This window comes from Sclerotinia sclerotiorum, genomic scaffold (genome assembly GCF_000146945.2).
Source record: "Sclerotinia sclerotiorum 1980 UF-70 scaffold_9 genomic scaffold, whole genome shotgun sequence".
NCBI lineage: Eukaryota > Fungi > Ascomycota > Leotiomycetes > Helotiales > Sclerotiniaceae > Sclerotinia > Sclerotinia sclerotiorum.
The window spans coordinates 663,245-678,958 of NW_001820827.1; the positions used below are offsets into that span (position 1 = coordinate 663,245).

Consider the following 15,714-nt stretch of genomic DNA (forward strand, 5'->3'; position numbering starts at 1 on the left):
GCGACGGTTTTAGATTTTTGTGTGGACGGGTGAGTGGGAGGTATCGTGAGTTGTGTGGATGGACGGATGGATGGATGTAGTATGTGTGAGTGGCCTTTTTCCTATTTTTAAAAAATAAGACTTATGGATTTGGAAGGTTGGGAATTGTGGGTGATGCGAGCGGAGTAGAGAAGGTTTTGATTTTGATGGTGGGGGTTTTGATGGGTTGTCGATAAGTGGAATTTTTTTCCTTCTATCTGAAAGCGGCGCATTAGATTTGCTTGCAACAATTTATTTGACGATGACGATAGTTTATTAACGATGATTGCTGATGCTGGGATAAGCAAACAAAGGGTTTTATTTGAAAATAAGTAAAATTAAATATAATAGGGATGATTTTATAAGAAACCCTTCTCCTTGTGTAAAAAAATTAATAATGATCTGTAATTTTTACTTACTTTAATTGAACTCAATAATATGAATTAGACAATGAACTATTATCGTTCGTTGTCGAGAATTGTGAAATTTGTTTGAAGTGAATGAGAGTGAGGTGAGAGTGAGTGAGTGATCGTCAAGGTTTTAATCGGAAATTACTTTCATGTGTTTCAAGCCCCGCAGGATGACGCTGTTTTCAATTCGATGAAGAGATAAGAAAATGTGCTTATCTCATCAATTAGTCAGCAATGGATTTGGAAATGGAGTTGTACTGAGTGGTAAATGGAATGGAAACATCGGTAGCGGAGTCAGGAAACAAATCAAAATCAGACCCGACTTTTCAAACTTTGTCTGAGTCTGAAGTCAAGGGGAGTGAAGGGGTTGAATGGAAGAGAGTGGAAGTGAATAGAATAGAATGGAATGGGATTGACTTGGGGTCCAGAAATCAAATTGGGAAAGAGGAAGATTCAATCTATATATCTACTATCTACTACTAATCTACTACTAGTTAACTCTGTAATATCTAACATCTTCAGCCAAGTACTCACTCACATTCTCCTATCCGTATTTATCTCAAGGCAAAAGAAGGCATCCAAAACACACGGGAGAAATAGATACTGTGGCACCAATGTCTTCACCTGTCCTTCATAACCTCCAGCAGAAAATCCAACGCCTTGAAGATCTGTGGCACATACAATCCCCTTTAATCTGCAAGCCTATCCAACTATAGAAACTTTCTCTCTCCTTTTGTATCTTGTGCCGTTCAGCTATCTATCTATCGCCCGAGAAGTGGTATGTACTTCACTATTACCTAGGTACTTGTTTCACCGATATTTGTTTATCAAAGGTGTTGTGCATCTCATCGTTGCCCAATTTGTTAGGTCCACTCATTTAAAGCCCAGCTGGGCATTCACTCAATTCATGCATGACGGATCTTGAGTGTGTGAGGTTGAAACGGCTCCTTTCTTACGACGGCTTTTTGCCTTGCAATCTCCTCTTTCTACGGAGTAATAAATGTCTGTGGTCAACCGATACTTTTTGGCTGATTCAACTCACCGAAATATGTGTATGTTGTACCAGCTAGGGATTCAACAGCCAATTGGTCAACATTTCCACTTTAGAAATATACTCGCTCATTATCAAAGACTTCTCTTACGCGGGTCTACCCCTCCATCGTCAAAAATATTGCTCTGGTGGGGTGAATTTGTGGTCTTTTGCAACAATGTAGATGCTGCTAGATAGAGTAATACACACAGATCCGATTGTCCCGCGTAAAAAGGAGAGCTTGACAGATCTTTAACTTGACCTTATCTTCTCCTAAATCATTGCAGAAATTCAGATGTGAGAAGTGATTGCCCTACATCCCGTTGATCCATCTCATCGGCATTCTCCTTATCAAATTTCTTGTGTTTCCCGCTGTGATCCGTTCGCCCTACGAGGCTATCCAAAGAGAAATTCCACTGCCGCACTTGGCGGTTCGTCATACTTGAACCTATCAGGTACCGCCAATTGATCGTCCATGCTACTTCACGTGCTCTTGGCGGGGTCATTGATTTCTCGGATCTTCTCCGGTTCTCCGATAGCTCCTGTACCTGAGGTTACCATAGATTTTGAGTCAAGAAATCAACTACCATTGGCTTTCGCGCATTTAATTCAATTCTGCACAAAGATACCCTTTCATATCTGCCTACCTCTACTATGGCTTCTCCAAAATATCTTACCGGCGATCAATCTGCCATAAATGATTTTATTGATCAATTCGACGTGCGTTGAGTCAGTTCTACAACGGCTTCAGGGCTTCAACATTGTAGGGCAACGCTGACTTTCTTCGCTCTTCAGGTCTTCCTATTTGATTGCGATGGTATATGCCATGATTATAATCCACAATAACGATATGCTAATGGACAAAAGGTGTTCTTTGGTCCGGGGATCATCTCTTCGAAGGGACCGTCGAGACTTTGGAATTGTTGAGATCAAAAGGTTAACTTGGAAACTCTGTTGGTTGGATGATTACTGATGATAAATATTTCCAGGCAAGAAGATTGTCTTTGTAACGAATAACTCGACGAAATCGAGAGCCGAATATCAGAAAAAACTTACTACTCTTGGTATACCAAGTAATGTTGATGAAATTTTCGGTTCGGCCTACTCTTCCGCAATTTACATATCTCGAATCCTCAAACTTCCAGCACCCAAAAATAAGGTCTTCGTTCTAGGTGAAACTGGTATTGAAACAGAGTTGAAGACAGAAGGTGTGGAGTATATCGGAGGAACAGATCCAGCTTATCGTCGCGACATTACCCCAGAGGATTATAAAGGGATCGCAGATGGTTCATTACTCGATGATAATGTTGGTGTAGTTTTGGCTGGCTTGGACTTTCATATCAATTATCTCAAGCTATGCCATGCTTACCATTATCTTCGTCGAGGCGCGGTATTTCTGGCCACGAATACTGACAGTACTTTACCATCAAACCATACCTTCTTTCCTGGAGCTGGATCTATATCAATCCCATTGATCAATATGATAGGAAAAGAGCCAACAGCATTAGGCAAACCAAATCAAGCAATGATGGATTCTATTGAAGGTAAATTTCAATTTGATCGTAAGAAGACATGTATGGTTGGCGATCGACTGAATACAGATATCAAGTTCGGCATTGAGGGTAAACTGGGAGGTACCCTAGCTGTATTGACTGGAGTGTCTAAGAAAGATGAATGGGAGGCCGATAATGCTCCTGTAGTACCTGCGTACTATGTTGATAAACTAAGTGATCTGAGGGGTTGAGCGGGACAAGGGAACGGACGGGGCCGAAGGGCGAAGGGCAAAGGGTGGACGGTGGAGCGTGGAGGGGCAGAGACGTGCAACACAACATGGAAGTATGACCGGTTCCCTAGGCTATAGAAGATGGATGTGAGAGCCGTTCGATGGAAGGTTAAAGTACAATGAGTGTGAAATGCCGGTAGAAAAGTATCGGTGTTAAGGGGTATCATGGATATTCACGGAACCACGTAGCAGCACTTGGTCACTTGGTGGTAGATCTAGCCCCTCTATTAGGCGCAATGAAAAGTAAACTAAATTCCGAGCGATTGCACCAACGTTTCCCATGAAACGGTATGGGTAGTCTTGATCGAGAGCAGCCTTTCATCGTAACTTTTCCCTTTTCAAACAATATTGAAAGATCTTACTTGATTTTACTTGGTTTTACTCGAGTGAAAACAATCTTGTGGCTAAGGATGGCTTTTCAGATGGTAAGGATGGCACCTCTTTATGTCTACATACATATGATAGAATTGGCAGTTTCTCCGTATAGCATATCTGAGTTGAGACTTTCGTTACACCAGTAGCCAGTAAGATGCAACACTTGTAATTATGACGGTATATCATTTTAAAACGCATACTAGCGTCAATCGCAACAGACAAGTTACGAATACTATGAAGACTGTTTTTGTCAAATATCTCAATTTATAATTGGATAATATTCACCGGAGCAAAAACTCCGGAATTTTTGGGTAACATTTGAATAAAACCCTTATTTCGGTAATGCCACTAATAATTTAGGAGGGGCAACAGGGCTAATCTCCTTCCCTGTAGGACCCCTACTCTCATTCTCGTACCTATGCAAAATCCCTGAAAATCCGAAATCCCTATGCAAACACCCCCACCATGTCTCCTTCTCCCGCACCGCAATATAGTAAGAAAAAAAGTTCCTTGGTGCGACCTTTTAACTTGGATACACCACTCGCATACTTCTTTCATCCAAAGGATCATGTTCAAAGCACCATGGATAGAGACAGCGACTTGGAGGATGATACCTCCATCTTTGTGGGGAGACGACATGAGCTAACTGAGAGATTGGAGGAGGACCCTTACGATTTACTCCTTTACCTCGAACGAGCCGGTGTCTATAGCGATTTGGGATATCCCGATCTGGCCGCGGGTGATAGTTATCGCGCTCTGTTGTTATGCGATGAATTGAAGGATGAGAGTTTTGAATATCATGAACAGGCTCTGGAGGCGTTTAAATCTCGACTCGCGGAAGGCTTTTCGGACGATATTTTAAAGAGACATGTTCAGCGATCCTTAGATGCAAGCGATGATACCATTGAGGGCAAGGGAATTCAAAAGGTGGATGTTGATCGCGTGGATGAAGAAGTTTATATGCGAATTGCAGATAAGGCTGCTTTGCGATGTTATCAAAATCTCTCTTTGAGTCTTCTATTATGCGGTTGCTTGAAGAGTGCTTATGATTTTTGCAGCAGAGGATTAAAGGTTGCGCCGGATGATGAGGAATTGAATCAAGTGAAGGATTATATTTTCAATATGGCGAAGAGGAGGTTAAAGACTGATAAGGTGGATATTTCTGAGTTACCCGATCAGGGGTTGGTACGACGCGAAATATATCCTTGGAATAACCACGAACCGAATCGTTTCTCGAAAGAATCTCTCGACTTTTTAAATCAGGAATTACAAGCTATATCTTCGAAAGTGGAGGTTAGGGCCGTCGAATTACCTACACTTGTCGAAGCTGCTATTGTTCAGGATGAGGATGGTACTATACCAACGAACAAGCAATTGGGACTTTTCGCAACAGATGATATTCACCCTGGCGAAACGGTTCTGGAAGAAGTTTCCGTTTTGACTGTTAATAATCGTCTGAAGGATGCACTTTGCGATGCTTGCAGTACACCTTTACCACCGTTGGGTAAAAGTAGCACGGTAGTAGGATGTCCTGATTGCTATGACATCATGTTCTGCAACGAGACCTGTCTCAATCTCGCATTAGAAACCTATCACCCCGCCATATGCGAAAAAGACGTCGACAACATCTCCAAAGATCCAGATCCTAAAGAATCTCCTAATGCTCTCTATCTTTTACTTCTCGCTCGTGCATTGGCCATGTCAGCAACTCAAGAAGTACATCCTCTCGACCTCAAAGAAGTAAAATTCATCTGGGGTGATTTTCTCGATTCGGCTTCGAATGCAGTCCCTATTTCCTCAAGATCAGAACCTCCACCAGTTTGGACTCTCCCGTTTTCTTTCTCAAGCAATATCTCCACACCTCTTCATATCCTCGAAAAAATGGACATAGATATTTTTGCCGAGCTCGCTTCATATGATCTCTGGATCCTGAATACTCTCTATAGTAAATTCCGTGGTACGGCATCGGCGAGAGTTAATACAACGACAGGGATGCCCGAAGTGGCGGCTGTCCATTCAATGTGGTGTTTGGCAAATCATAATTGTGATCCAAATGTACAGTGGGAATGGGGAGGAAGAATGAAATTGTGGTGTAGAGAGAAAAGGATCAGTGGGAAAGGAGGTGTAAAAAAGGGAGAAGAGATTTGGAATCATTATTGCGATATTGAATTACCGGTTAAGGAGAGGAGGGAATGGGCGGAGGGGAGTCTGGGTGGTTGGTGTATGTGTGAGAGATGTAGGAGAGAGGCGGGGGAAATTGGTGATGAAGAGGGGGAAAGGGTTAATGGATACGCGGATTTAGATGAGGATTCAATTACTCCTACTGGTGCAGAGACGGCTGGAGAACGTATAGTAAATGGATATGTAGATGGGGAAACGACATCGCAGGAGAAAGATAATTCACTGCCAAATGGTATCTGAGAATTAGAATTTAGACATAGCCGGTTGGTAACCGGTAGGTAGGTAGTTGAATAAACGAGGATTTGGATAGCTGCTTTGGCTGGGTAAAATTTTACTTTTTATTTTTATTTTATGTGTAAAGATAAAGAAAGTTGGGATAAAGTTAGAGGGAATTATATGCGGTTTTTACCTCGAAGGTTTTTTCAAATATAGTTTGTGTATGGTTTGAGAGATTGGTTTTGTTGTTGGGTTGTTTGATTGGGGTTTGATTTGTGTTTTTGGTGCATTTGGAGGAATTGAGGGATTGAGAGGTGAGAGTTTAAAGGGTAAATTAGAGTGAAAAGTTAGTGCTAATTAATATGCAAAAGATAAAAGGTATGAATTAGGATTCGAATCAGGATTCAAATACGAGCAAAAGAAAGAAAAAGAAGAGTACAAGGAAAAAGGAAAAGAAGTCGTAATTATTTATTTATTTACATAAGCACATTTCTTCTCTTCAGAGCTAAGTGGAGACTGATAATATGCGTCTTACAAACGCACTTGGGAGTCGAGGAAATGAGCATGTGAGGTATTTATAATTATTGAATGGTTCTGGAAATAGATTCAGAGTAGAAAAATCATGAGATGCGAATTCGAGGATATTACTATTACTAGGTATTAAGACTACAATTAAGTACAGTCATTTTGGTATAAGAATGAGAATGAGAATGAGAATGAGAATGATGGGTATGATGTGGGATATGATTAGATTTCAGTACTGATAATTGTAAGATCTTAGGTATGTTTGGGATTTGTTATTACTTATTACTACTATTTTTATTTGATAATCTTAAATTATTATTTTATTTTATTTGTTTGGAAAGTTGTTTTATAGTCTGAGTGATGATGGGGTTATAAGTAGATGAATGAATGGTGGTGGAGTGTGGTTGTAAATGTGTTTTTGGTATGAGAAGTATATATGTTTGGACAATGAAATAAAATATAGCTACTGCACAGTCGCATGGGCTTTTGATGATGATTATTGTGTGATGGTATGGTTTGGTTAGATTTGGTTGTGGATCTGATTTTGGGAGTCAAATATCACTACTAGGCAGGTACTGATGTAGTATAAGTATGTATGAACTATGAGTTCTAGTTATTTGTCCATACACTTTAGGTTATACCCTTAGCGACGGTATAATTTGATGCAGTGTTGTGACTTGGAAATAGATTTGTGTGTATTTAGATCTTAACGATAAGTATAGTTTTGAGCTTTAGGGTTAATATTGATCTTATTGGTAGTTATGTTGACTTCGTGCGATGAGACTGGAGGGTTGAAAATGACGAGGTGGAGAGTGATAGTGAAGGAGTGAATGGGGAATTAGATTAGTCGAAAACAATGGATAAGTGGAAAAGGTTGATGAGCATTGCTAACGACTGTGATGAAGAACATCAATATGTTGGAAGACTTATTACTAGCTAACCTTATAGATATTCAAGTTGGAATTGGACAGTTCCGCAATATAAACCTACATGTTCGAATAAAATTGAGAAGATATACTTAGTATTCGAGTAGTTCAATTACCATCTTAATGGTTTAAACATTCCACCCGAAATCAACAATGCTAAACAAATTCGACTTGGCCAACGCTTATGATATCTCCAATCCGTATCATATTTTTAATAGCTTGGAAACTCTTCCAAAATATCACCCAATGAAAATGCAATAAATTGTTCTAAAACACATGTCCGAGTAATACTGGGACATGTATAAAATAACGCTATGTTAAAGCTAGCGCTCGAGTATAAACAGGACGTTGAAAAGAGATTCGGCTAAGTCGGAATCTATTCGGTATCTATGCTCCGCCGCGGGGTAATGATCTAATCTCTCCTTCTCTACATAATCAATCAATAACATCAAATCTCAAGAAATAAACAAGTTGACGCATAATACTTTGAATACATACATATTTTTGATGACAATGGCTTCCACTTTCTCCCCGAAAAAGATTATACTTAGCGGAACTCCAAGAGAGGTAAATCCTGTTTCTCCATACAGACCAGACCCGCCCCACTTTCCAATAACAACATCTCACACACCCTAGATAGGACATCAACATGGCAGACATCTATCATCCGAGATCAAAAATCAGATGAAGATATATGATGCCATGTTCCAAACCACATCCGCATTATCATGGTCCCAACTCCTCCCCAAAATCGCACGCGAATTCCAAACTACAATCCGTAAACTAACACCAGATATCTATGAGGAAATGCTTGGCATTGCTGAGGGTGCGGATGTTGATATTTTGGATATTGTAGTGCTTAATTGTAGGAGTGAGATTGCTTTGGGGAGATTTACTGATGGGTGTACGAGTTTGGGATGGAAGATGCAGGGTAAAGAGGATGGGAAGGTTGTGTTGGCTCAGAATTGGGATTGGACTGAGAATGTTATGAAGAATTTGGCGATGGTTGAAATAGAAAGGATAGGGAAAGAGAAGATTTGGATGGTCACTGAGGTATGGGTTCATGTTTTCATGCTTTCTATCTTTGTATCTCTTAATCATGCTAGATGATGAGGTGAAGTAACCAACAACACAGGCTGGCATCGTGGGTAAAATTGGTTTTAACTCAGCCGGCGTCGGTGTATGTCTCAACGCTATCAGGGCGAGTCCAACGGATACCTCGAAGCTTCCAATCCATATTGCACTGCGCATCTGTCTAGAAAGTAGCAGTGTAGATAATGCTCTAGCTACGATTGACAAACTAGGTGGTGTGGCATCGAGTCAACACATCCTGATAGCCAATAAGAGTAAAGTGTTAAGTATGGAACTTTCACCTGCGGGAAATTGCTTTTTGGAGCCATGTGATGATGGTTTCGTGGCCCATACAAATCATTTCATCAAGAATGATTTGGTAACGAAGCCATTTTGGCTTGAGGGAAGTCCAGTGAGACTTGAAAGGGCCAACTTACTGGCTAGCGAGCTAATTGGCGATTTGAAAAATGGATTGGAAATAAAAGAAGGGGTTGGAGAAATGTTGAGGCGAAGAATCTTCTCAGATACATTTAATACTCCGCAAGCGATTTGCTGTCAAGAGGATCCAAGTCTACCAAAGGAGACGAGAAATAGCACGCTATTTAACATAGTAATGGAACTAGGGGCTGGAAATCCATCTGCGGAAGTTGTGTTTGGGAAACCGGGAATGACTGAAGGAGAGGTATTGAGAATGCCATGGACTTGATTTTTTTTCGTCATTGGAGTGTGGTTATTAAACACCAGGTATTTTGGACTAAGAAATGACGGGATACAGCTTTTTGAGGGTCAAGGATGAAGCATAGTTAATCTATTGATTATCAGCAGTTAGACTAGTGAAGCAGCCTACAGGAATATCGGTTAATTTAAATGTTGTATTTGCATCCTCTTCACCCTTTATTTTGATCTTCGTTAAACTATCTTGCTTGCTAATGCACCTATTCTCAAATTCAAAGAGTTTTACCATCTAACTACTTTGCATCTGTTCCTAAGCTTAACCTCGTTGACTGCTTAAAAGTCCAGCCACACATCGTAGAATCAGAGTACGGCAAGAAAGTCTCCGAAAATTTAAAGTTTTTTGTAAGGCTAAAAAGCCTCGAATCTGGTGATCTATGTGCTGGTGTGCTATTACCCCAAAACTTTAGTTAAGAAGTGTCAACATCATCAATATTAAAAATGTAATAAATTCCATAAATGCCATAAATGCACACATATCAAATATCCAACAATTTAGCTGCTAAAAAAATATTGAAAATAATGACCGATAGGTCCTGTAATGCTGAGTACGTGCCCCCCTCGGGATACAAACAAGTTGAGAAGTTCAAGCTCTCTGGGATAGGAATGTTATAGAATCAATAGTGGTGAGCAGTGTCCGAAGGTGCGGTTTAGTTTTCGTTCATATTAGGACTGTTGAGATTTTAGATCAATGCTATATTGCTGGTTTATTTCATGGAAAGTATTACCTACTAGATAGTTAGGTAGTCACAGTTTGCCTGTTCACTAATTACTAGGTAGTTCGGAATACTGAATGAGTATTAGGATGGCAGGATGGTAGGATGGTAGGGTGTTGATATGATTTGAATAATGAATATCTGGTTATTTGAATCATTGATTCTAGGAAGATATCCAAACTATTTTCGGTGCTTTGGATAAACTTTTCGAATTGAAAACTCTTATACCGAATTTGCTGATTCGGATTATTGAATCGATTGGCTAAGTGTGAACGCTTCTATTCGTTAATATTAACCTTATGATCTTACAAGATTATTCTTTCCTATTCTACTAAAAGGGCGTAGATATTGATACTCCTAATTAATTTCCTTGTTTGAGTCGCTAGGAAGAGCAATGGAGAAGGAGCTCTATGTTCTATTTGTCACAAGATATTATACAGATTGTAGATGATAAAGGAGGGCAAATATTTGATATTGGGTCCTTCTAGAAATATAATTTTTGTGAAGTGAAAGCAAAGAATTGTACAAATCTAGCATAGAGAAGGGGAATATGAGCTAAATTATTGCTATAGATCCTTTATTGTAATGAGCTACTAGCCTGTGGGACCTTCTTCTCTAGATGACCGACACTCGCAGACCGGAACACCAGAACATAATCTGGCATCCTCGCGAGAGGTTCTTTGCAAGTGTGGTGGTGTGAGTTGCCTTTATGGACTCGATTCCTTTGTATTTTTCCTTTCTCCCTCAGTTTCTATATTCGAGAAGGCGCCGGCACCAGAAAGTAAAAATCTCAGCTAGATCGTCTTCCGTAATAAAATGTACCAAAAGAAGTAGGGTCCTCCTGCCTGTTTTTGTCAGTACGTTTTATGTGACCGGAAGAAAGTGAACTTTGAGCATGGTCCTTGAAGAATATAAAACGGAAAGGAATGGTAGGGAATTAGTGACGATGAAGTGAAGAAAAGTATTCTTACCTGATGCAAAATATTCGGTCACTCTTTGCTGGTGAGGACTATCGTACAAACCATCCCCGCCTATGCTACCATCGATGCCAAAGCCAGCACAACAATTTCCATTAGTTGAATAGGGTTTCTACCTGGTTTTGATGGAGACCCAGTGGACGAGCCATAGGTGCGATGGTACTGGCAATGGTGATTGATAAACAGAGGAGGAACAATCATATTGATGACCAGACAGGAGGCCAATCTGTATTATTGTATGCTACTTGGCCCATTTACTGGAAAGAGCTCATCACAACCCGTAGACCGTTCTTTTTCGCACTTTGTTACTTTCCGATGGTTGAACCTTTGATTGGGTGCCGAGACTATAGGAAGTGAGGCCGGTATTAACCATTATGCTTCTAAGCATATGGATGCCCTAGATCGTGGGCTCAGGAAAGTGAAGAGCCATGCCATCCATACGACGTTGACTTGCAATGGTATAGGCTGCTTTTGCTTTCTTGCTTTGGTGGTCTTCTTAGGAGAGCTGTAGTTTTGCGTCTTTGTGACGCCCTCGCCGAGAGACGAAAAGCGAGGCAGTCATGGTCTGCAGATGATACCTCTCTTTGCGTGAAGTTTGGAAGCATCTCTGCTGACGGATTTGATTTACTGGCCCAGTTGCTGGAAAGTGGTCGGATAAAGGCATTGCTTCGACTGTCGAGCGGACCTTGTCGAGACATGGACCCTTGAAGGGGCAATAGCTGGAAGGCGGTAAGAAGGATATTCGACTGGACAGAAAAGAGAAAGTCTACCTACTGGTATCACAATCTGCTAGTTTTGGTTGATTGTGTGCGCTGGCTGAGTAGGATTACTCTGCCCGTGTGATACACGGTGTCGATTAACTGATTGCTGAGAAAATTGAAATTAGTCTAAGAATTTAGCGGCCAATATTTGCTTCGTAAGCTTTCATGTTAGCTTACCTCCACATAGTTTATCCTGCGCAGAAGTTGCACAACTTGGCCCGTCGCTTGAAAGACCTAGAGCCTTTTTCAAGAGAGGAACTTGATTGAACACTATCCGATGGGGAGTCGATTAGCCATTTGTGAACTTCGTCCAAGACCGATCTCTAATAGTGCGACGGGCAGAGTATGATTTGAGCAACTACTTACATTGGATCTATACTGACAGTGTGGAGAGAAGTTCGATGGCGAGGGGAGGAAAGTAGATTGCAAAAGATAGTCTCGACAGCTTTAAATCGATGGGAGAACCTTAGTGGAAGCAACGTGTTGATATTGAGAAGACTTCGAAGTATTAGATATGTTGTGAGGTATCTTGCTCATGATTTTGTGGTTGTGATGGAGAAGGAAAGGAGATCAGAACTTGAGGAAATGATTATGCTCTGGGGAGACCTCAGATCGAGATTTGAGGTATCTGTGAGATGGGAACCAAGCAATAACAATGGAAATTAGGGTTCGCTTATGCTTTAAAAACACTAGGAGTTGGTATTTTGGCGCGGTTGAGAATCTGGCACTCCCTGGGACTCCCTAGAATCTTCAGCAACTTTGTTAGTCGTCCATATTTTCTTTCAAATTTAATGGTACAATGAAAACTGGTATAGAACATTATCTCATTTATTTTTTGAGTGTTTGTGATTTTTAAATGTTGTATTAGACTTTCTCCGGAGAAACAATAGTACTGAGGAGATCTCTGTTAAGCACACAGAAACTTCATCAGGGGGCAGGGAATTCTTGCACTACTTATCTGTTTCAACCATTCAATTTCGAAAGAAATTGGAACTTAATTCATCTTGTAAGTATATTTCTTTTTATTCTTGAGATACACTTTGTCTTAGTCAAATATCTTTCACACTTTCTTACATATCTATAGTATTGACAATCTCTTTATTTGGCAACTCAGACACATGCGACACAAAAACTCCAGGTTTCTCAAGAGGCACATCAATAGTATGAGCAATTATACTGCCGACCGTTCCAATTTACAGTCGTCAATGGTATCTGCCTTCAAGATACCATGCCTGAAGCAGCTCGAAGTTCTTAGTGCAAGAAGAAGAGAAAGCTGGTCAAACCGATTACACACATAGGCTTTTTAACTGCCCATGTGTCTACCTCGAGAAGGCCATTCAAGAAATGAATGGCGTTGAGTATGATTTTAAGTCTTACCAATATCCATATTCCTGATCTCAAGCTAATGTGAATATAGATTCGATGATCGTACTATTTGCACCGCCGTCCTATCTGATCACAAAGGAATTGGCCCCTCCCTCGTGTAAAGATTCACATTCCGGCTATCGCAGCAATAGGGGGGGCGTCAGAGACACGTCTCTCGAGAAACTCCTTAGCCGCAATGGAATGCTGCAGTCGGTTGCAAAGTATCACCGACTCAAGAGGAGTACAATTGTGCCAAGGCAACCAATCCCATCTTATTCTAAAATTATCAACTGCAAAAATAGCATTGCTTGATAATCTGACCCGCCACTTCACCAGCATCAACACTGGGAAAGTTTGGATGCACGATACAAATCTCACTATGACAGAACATCAATTTAGACAGAACTAGCTCGCGGAAAAACCGATTATACACATAAGATTTACCACAGGAAAGAGTATTTGGTCCTATTCATCGGTGATGCTTGGCAGAACAAGGCAAGATTGCTCGAGGAGAATAAGCTCTCTTAGATTCGGCAACAAACACGGGAGCTCAATTTGAGCGACCTATGGGATCTATCGACTGGAAGGTGGCTTGCCTTGAGTCATACATATGCGGAGGTAGTGGAGGTGATCGTTGAAGATTTACGGAATCCGGGAATGAACGCGAGAGTTAACGAAGTTATGACATCCTGGAAGACCGATTTATTATCAGACCTCAAAACTCAGACCGACAAGCATGATATTGAAGAAATTGTGACTTTATATCATGATACATTCAACAATATGTCCTTCTATGGTGCACTCGCACATGATCGACGTAAAGTCCGATGGGAGATACTTCCCGGCGGATAAGAGGATGGACCCAGGATACGCAGCAGCATATGTGTGGTGGAAAAGCAGAGAGGGATATGAATCATACGATGAAGGAGAACAGGAACCTGGTGCCTTTGATGAAATAGAACCTATCTCGATATCAATGATGATATTGTCAATCACGATGAAATGAGCAAGGTTGACATGCCTGTCCTTGCTTGCATGAGGGAGGAGATCAGAGCCATCATCGAAATATGGCGACGAACGGATATTGCCAGCAGACAGGAGCGTTTGAGAAGCTACCCTGAGACTTTGCTGCATGAGACGATTCATGCCTTCCTGAACATTTACACCTGCTTATGCTCTAAGTGTTCCCATGATATACCAAGAACTATCCGACATACTGGACATGGTCTGGCATGGCATAAAATCGCCGACAACATTGAAAGCTTTGTGAAATACAAATTGAATCTGGAGTTGGACCTGGAAAGATGGGCGTGTCTAGCTATAGAGATACAGGTCAGTAGCTTAGACATGCGTGATTAGATCGCAGTCTATCTTATGGAAGGATTAAATCTTGGGTCTATTCATATTAGTACTATTACTGAGGGGCAGACATATCGCTCAATAGATCTTGATAATATCGGAACGGATCACCGATATATATTGATAATGAGGATTTGTTTACTGAATTTAGTTCTTGCTATACTCGACTTTTGCAGATGCATTACTTCTTGGCATCACTTTTCATGCCAGCCTGTATCCATTCTCTGTTCTTTTCAGCTGCAGCCTTCATCTTCGCTTCACGTTCAGGGTCTTTCTTCAGTGCTCCGATATTGTGTGGTTCTGGTACGTGGCGCCCTTTCTCTACTGCTGGTCTCTTCTCCATTCTCTCGTCCCATGCCTTCAAAGCTGGAAATTCTTCAATGTCAACTCCACAATAAAACGCCGCAGTTACCCACCCCCAGTGAGCAATGTCAGCGATTGTACATCTGTCACCAACCACTAGGATATTTTGTTAGTAGCCGTCCCACGAACGATGAGATGGGAACACATCGAGCTGAATTAAGCAACGAGTCATAAAACATGCCATATGTGCGTTGGTCCTGAGAAAAGAGTCATGGAAAGATTATACTTACAATAACCAGAGGTGGACTTTTCGAGATGAGTATTGAGGACGGAATACAAACGCCTGGTCTCATTTAAGTAGCGATTGATACCATACTCAATCTTCTCAGGAGCATATTTGCTGAAGTGATTGGCTTGGCCTTGCATAGGACCCACTCCAGCGTTAAGGAAGAAGAGCTATTTATCATGTTAGTTGATTTCGATGATTTGGATCCAGGAGCAACGAATGACCTACCCAGTTGTTGACTTCATAGTACTCTCTTGTCCCTCTAGGATATGAGATCTTGTGCTCTGTGTCATATCTGTCGACAAGGTACTGTTGGATGCTACCACTTTCGAATAAATTAATCTGCTTCCCATCCGTGAACGTATCTGTCAAAGCGGGAATGCGTCCATTAGGGTTAATCTCGAGGAACCATGGCTCTTTCTGAGTGTTCTTGGATATATCAATCTTGTGCACCTCATATGAAAGCCCGAGTTCTTCCAAGGTGATGGAGATCTTGATCCCGTTAGGAGTTTGGCTAGTGTAGAGGTGAATATCTGATTTGGAGGCCATTTTGGATGTGATATGAGAATTTAACTGTACTAGACGATTATTCATGAATTGGACTTTGCAGTGAGAACCGGAGGGGATAAGTAAGAAGTTTAAACTTTTGATTTGTAATGTACGGAGTAACTTCCATCACA

At 41.0% G+C, this 15,714-nt stretch overlaps 7 protein-coding genes across 7 annotated transcripts; 5 read left to right on the top strand and 2 right to left on the bottom strand.

Annotated features, from left to right (window-relative positions):
- Positions 1-2,112: 2,112 nt before the first annotated feature.
- SS1G_07189 (hypothetical protein) lies at positions 2,113-3,202 on the top strand (the record flags this gene model as incomplete). The annotated part of the gene is made up of 3 exons (XM_001591693.1): positions 2,113-2,178; positions 2,254-2,275; positions 2,448-3,202. 3 exons carry the CDS (start codon positions 2,113-2,115, stop codon positions 3,200-3,202), a joined length of 843 nt encoding a protein of 280 aa, XP_001591743.1.
- An 879-nt stretch (positions 3,203-4,081) lies between these two features.
- SS1G_07190 (hypothetical protein) lies at positions 4,082-6,037 on the top strand (the record flags this gene model as incomplete). Its single annotated transcript, XM_001591694.1, has 1 exon — positions 4,082-6,037. The coding sequence occupies one exon, from the start codon at positions 4,082-4,084 to the stop codon at positions 6,035-6,037; it is 1,956 nt and encodes a 651-aa protein (XP_001591744.1).
- Positions 6,038-7,977: 1,940 nt separating this feature from the next.
- Positions 7,978-9,241, top strand: SS1G_07191 (hypothetical protein; the record flags this gene model as incomplete). The annotated part of the gene is made up of 3 exons (XM_001591695.1): positions 7,978-8,031; positions 8,101-8,517; positions 8,600-9,241. The coding sequence occupies 3 exons, from the start codon at positions 7,978-7,980 to the stop codon at positions 9,239-9,241; spliced, it is 1,113 nt and encodes a 370-aa protein (XP_001591745.1).
- A 1,990-nt stretch (positions 9,242-11,231) lies between these two features.
- SS1G_07192 (predicted protein) lies at positions 11,232-11,658 on the bottom strand (the record flags this gene model as incomplete). Its single annotated transcript, XM_001591696.1, has 2 exons — positions 11,232-11,304; positions 11,402-11,658. 2 exons carry the CDS (start codon positions 11,656-11,658, stop codon positions 11,232-11,234), a joined length of 330 nt encoding a protein of 109 aa, XP_001591746.1.
- Positions 11,659-12,273: 615 nt separating this feature from the next.
- Positions 12,274-13,208, top strand: SS1G_07193 (predicted protein; the record flags this gene model as incomplete). Its single annotated transcript, XM_001591697.1, has 4 exons — positions 12,274-12,351; positions 12,634-12,727; positions 12,977-13,079; positions 13,139-13,208. The coding sequence occupies 4 exons, from the start codon at positions 12,274-12,276 to the stop codon at positions 13,206-13,208; spliced, it is 345 nt and encodes a 114-aa protein (XP_001591747.1).
- A 686-nt stretch (positions 13,209-13,894) lies between these two features.
- On the top strand, positions 13,895-14,092 carry SS1G_07194 (predicted protein; the record flags this gene model as incomplete). The annotated part of the gene is made up of 1 exon (XM_001591698.1): positions 13,895-14,092. The coding sequence occupies one exon, from the start codon at positions 13,895-13,897 to the stop codon at positions 14,090-14,092; it is 198 nt and encodes a 65-aa protein (XP_001591748.1).
- A 534-nt stretch (positions 14,093-14,626) lies between these two features.
- Positions 14,627-15,628, bottom strand: SS1G_07195 (glutathione S-transferase; the record flags this gene model as incomplete). Its single annotated transcript, XM_001591699.1, has 3 exons — positions 14,627-14,904; positions 15,039-15,204; positions 15,263-15,628. The coding sequence occupies 3 exons, from the start codon at positions 15,626-15,628 to the stop codon at positions 14,627-14,629; spliced, it is 810 nt and encodes a 269-aa protein (XP_001591749.1).
- Positions 15,629-15,714: the final 86 nt, after the last annotated feature.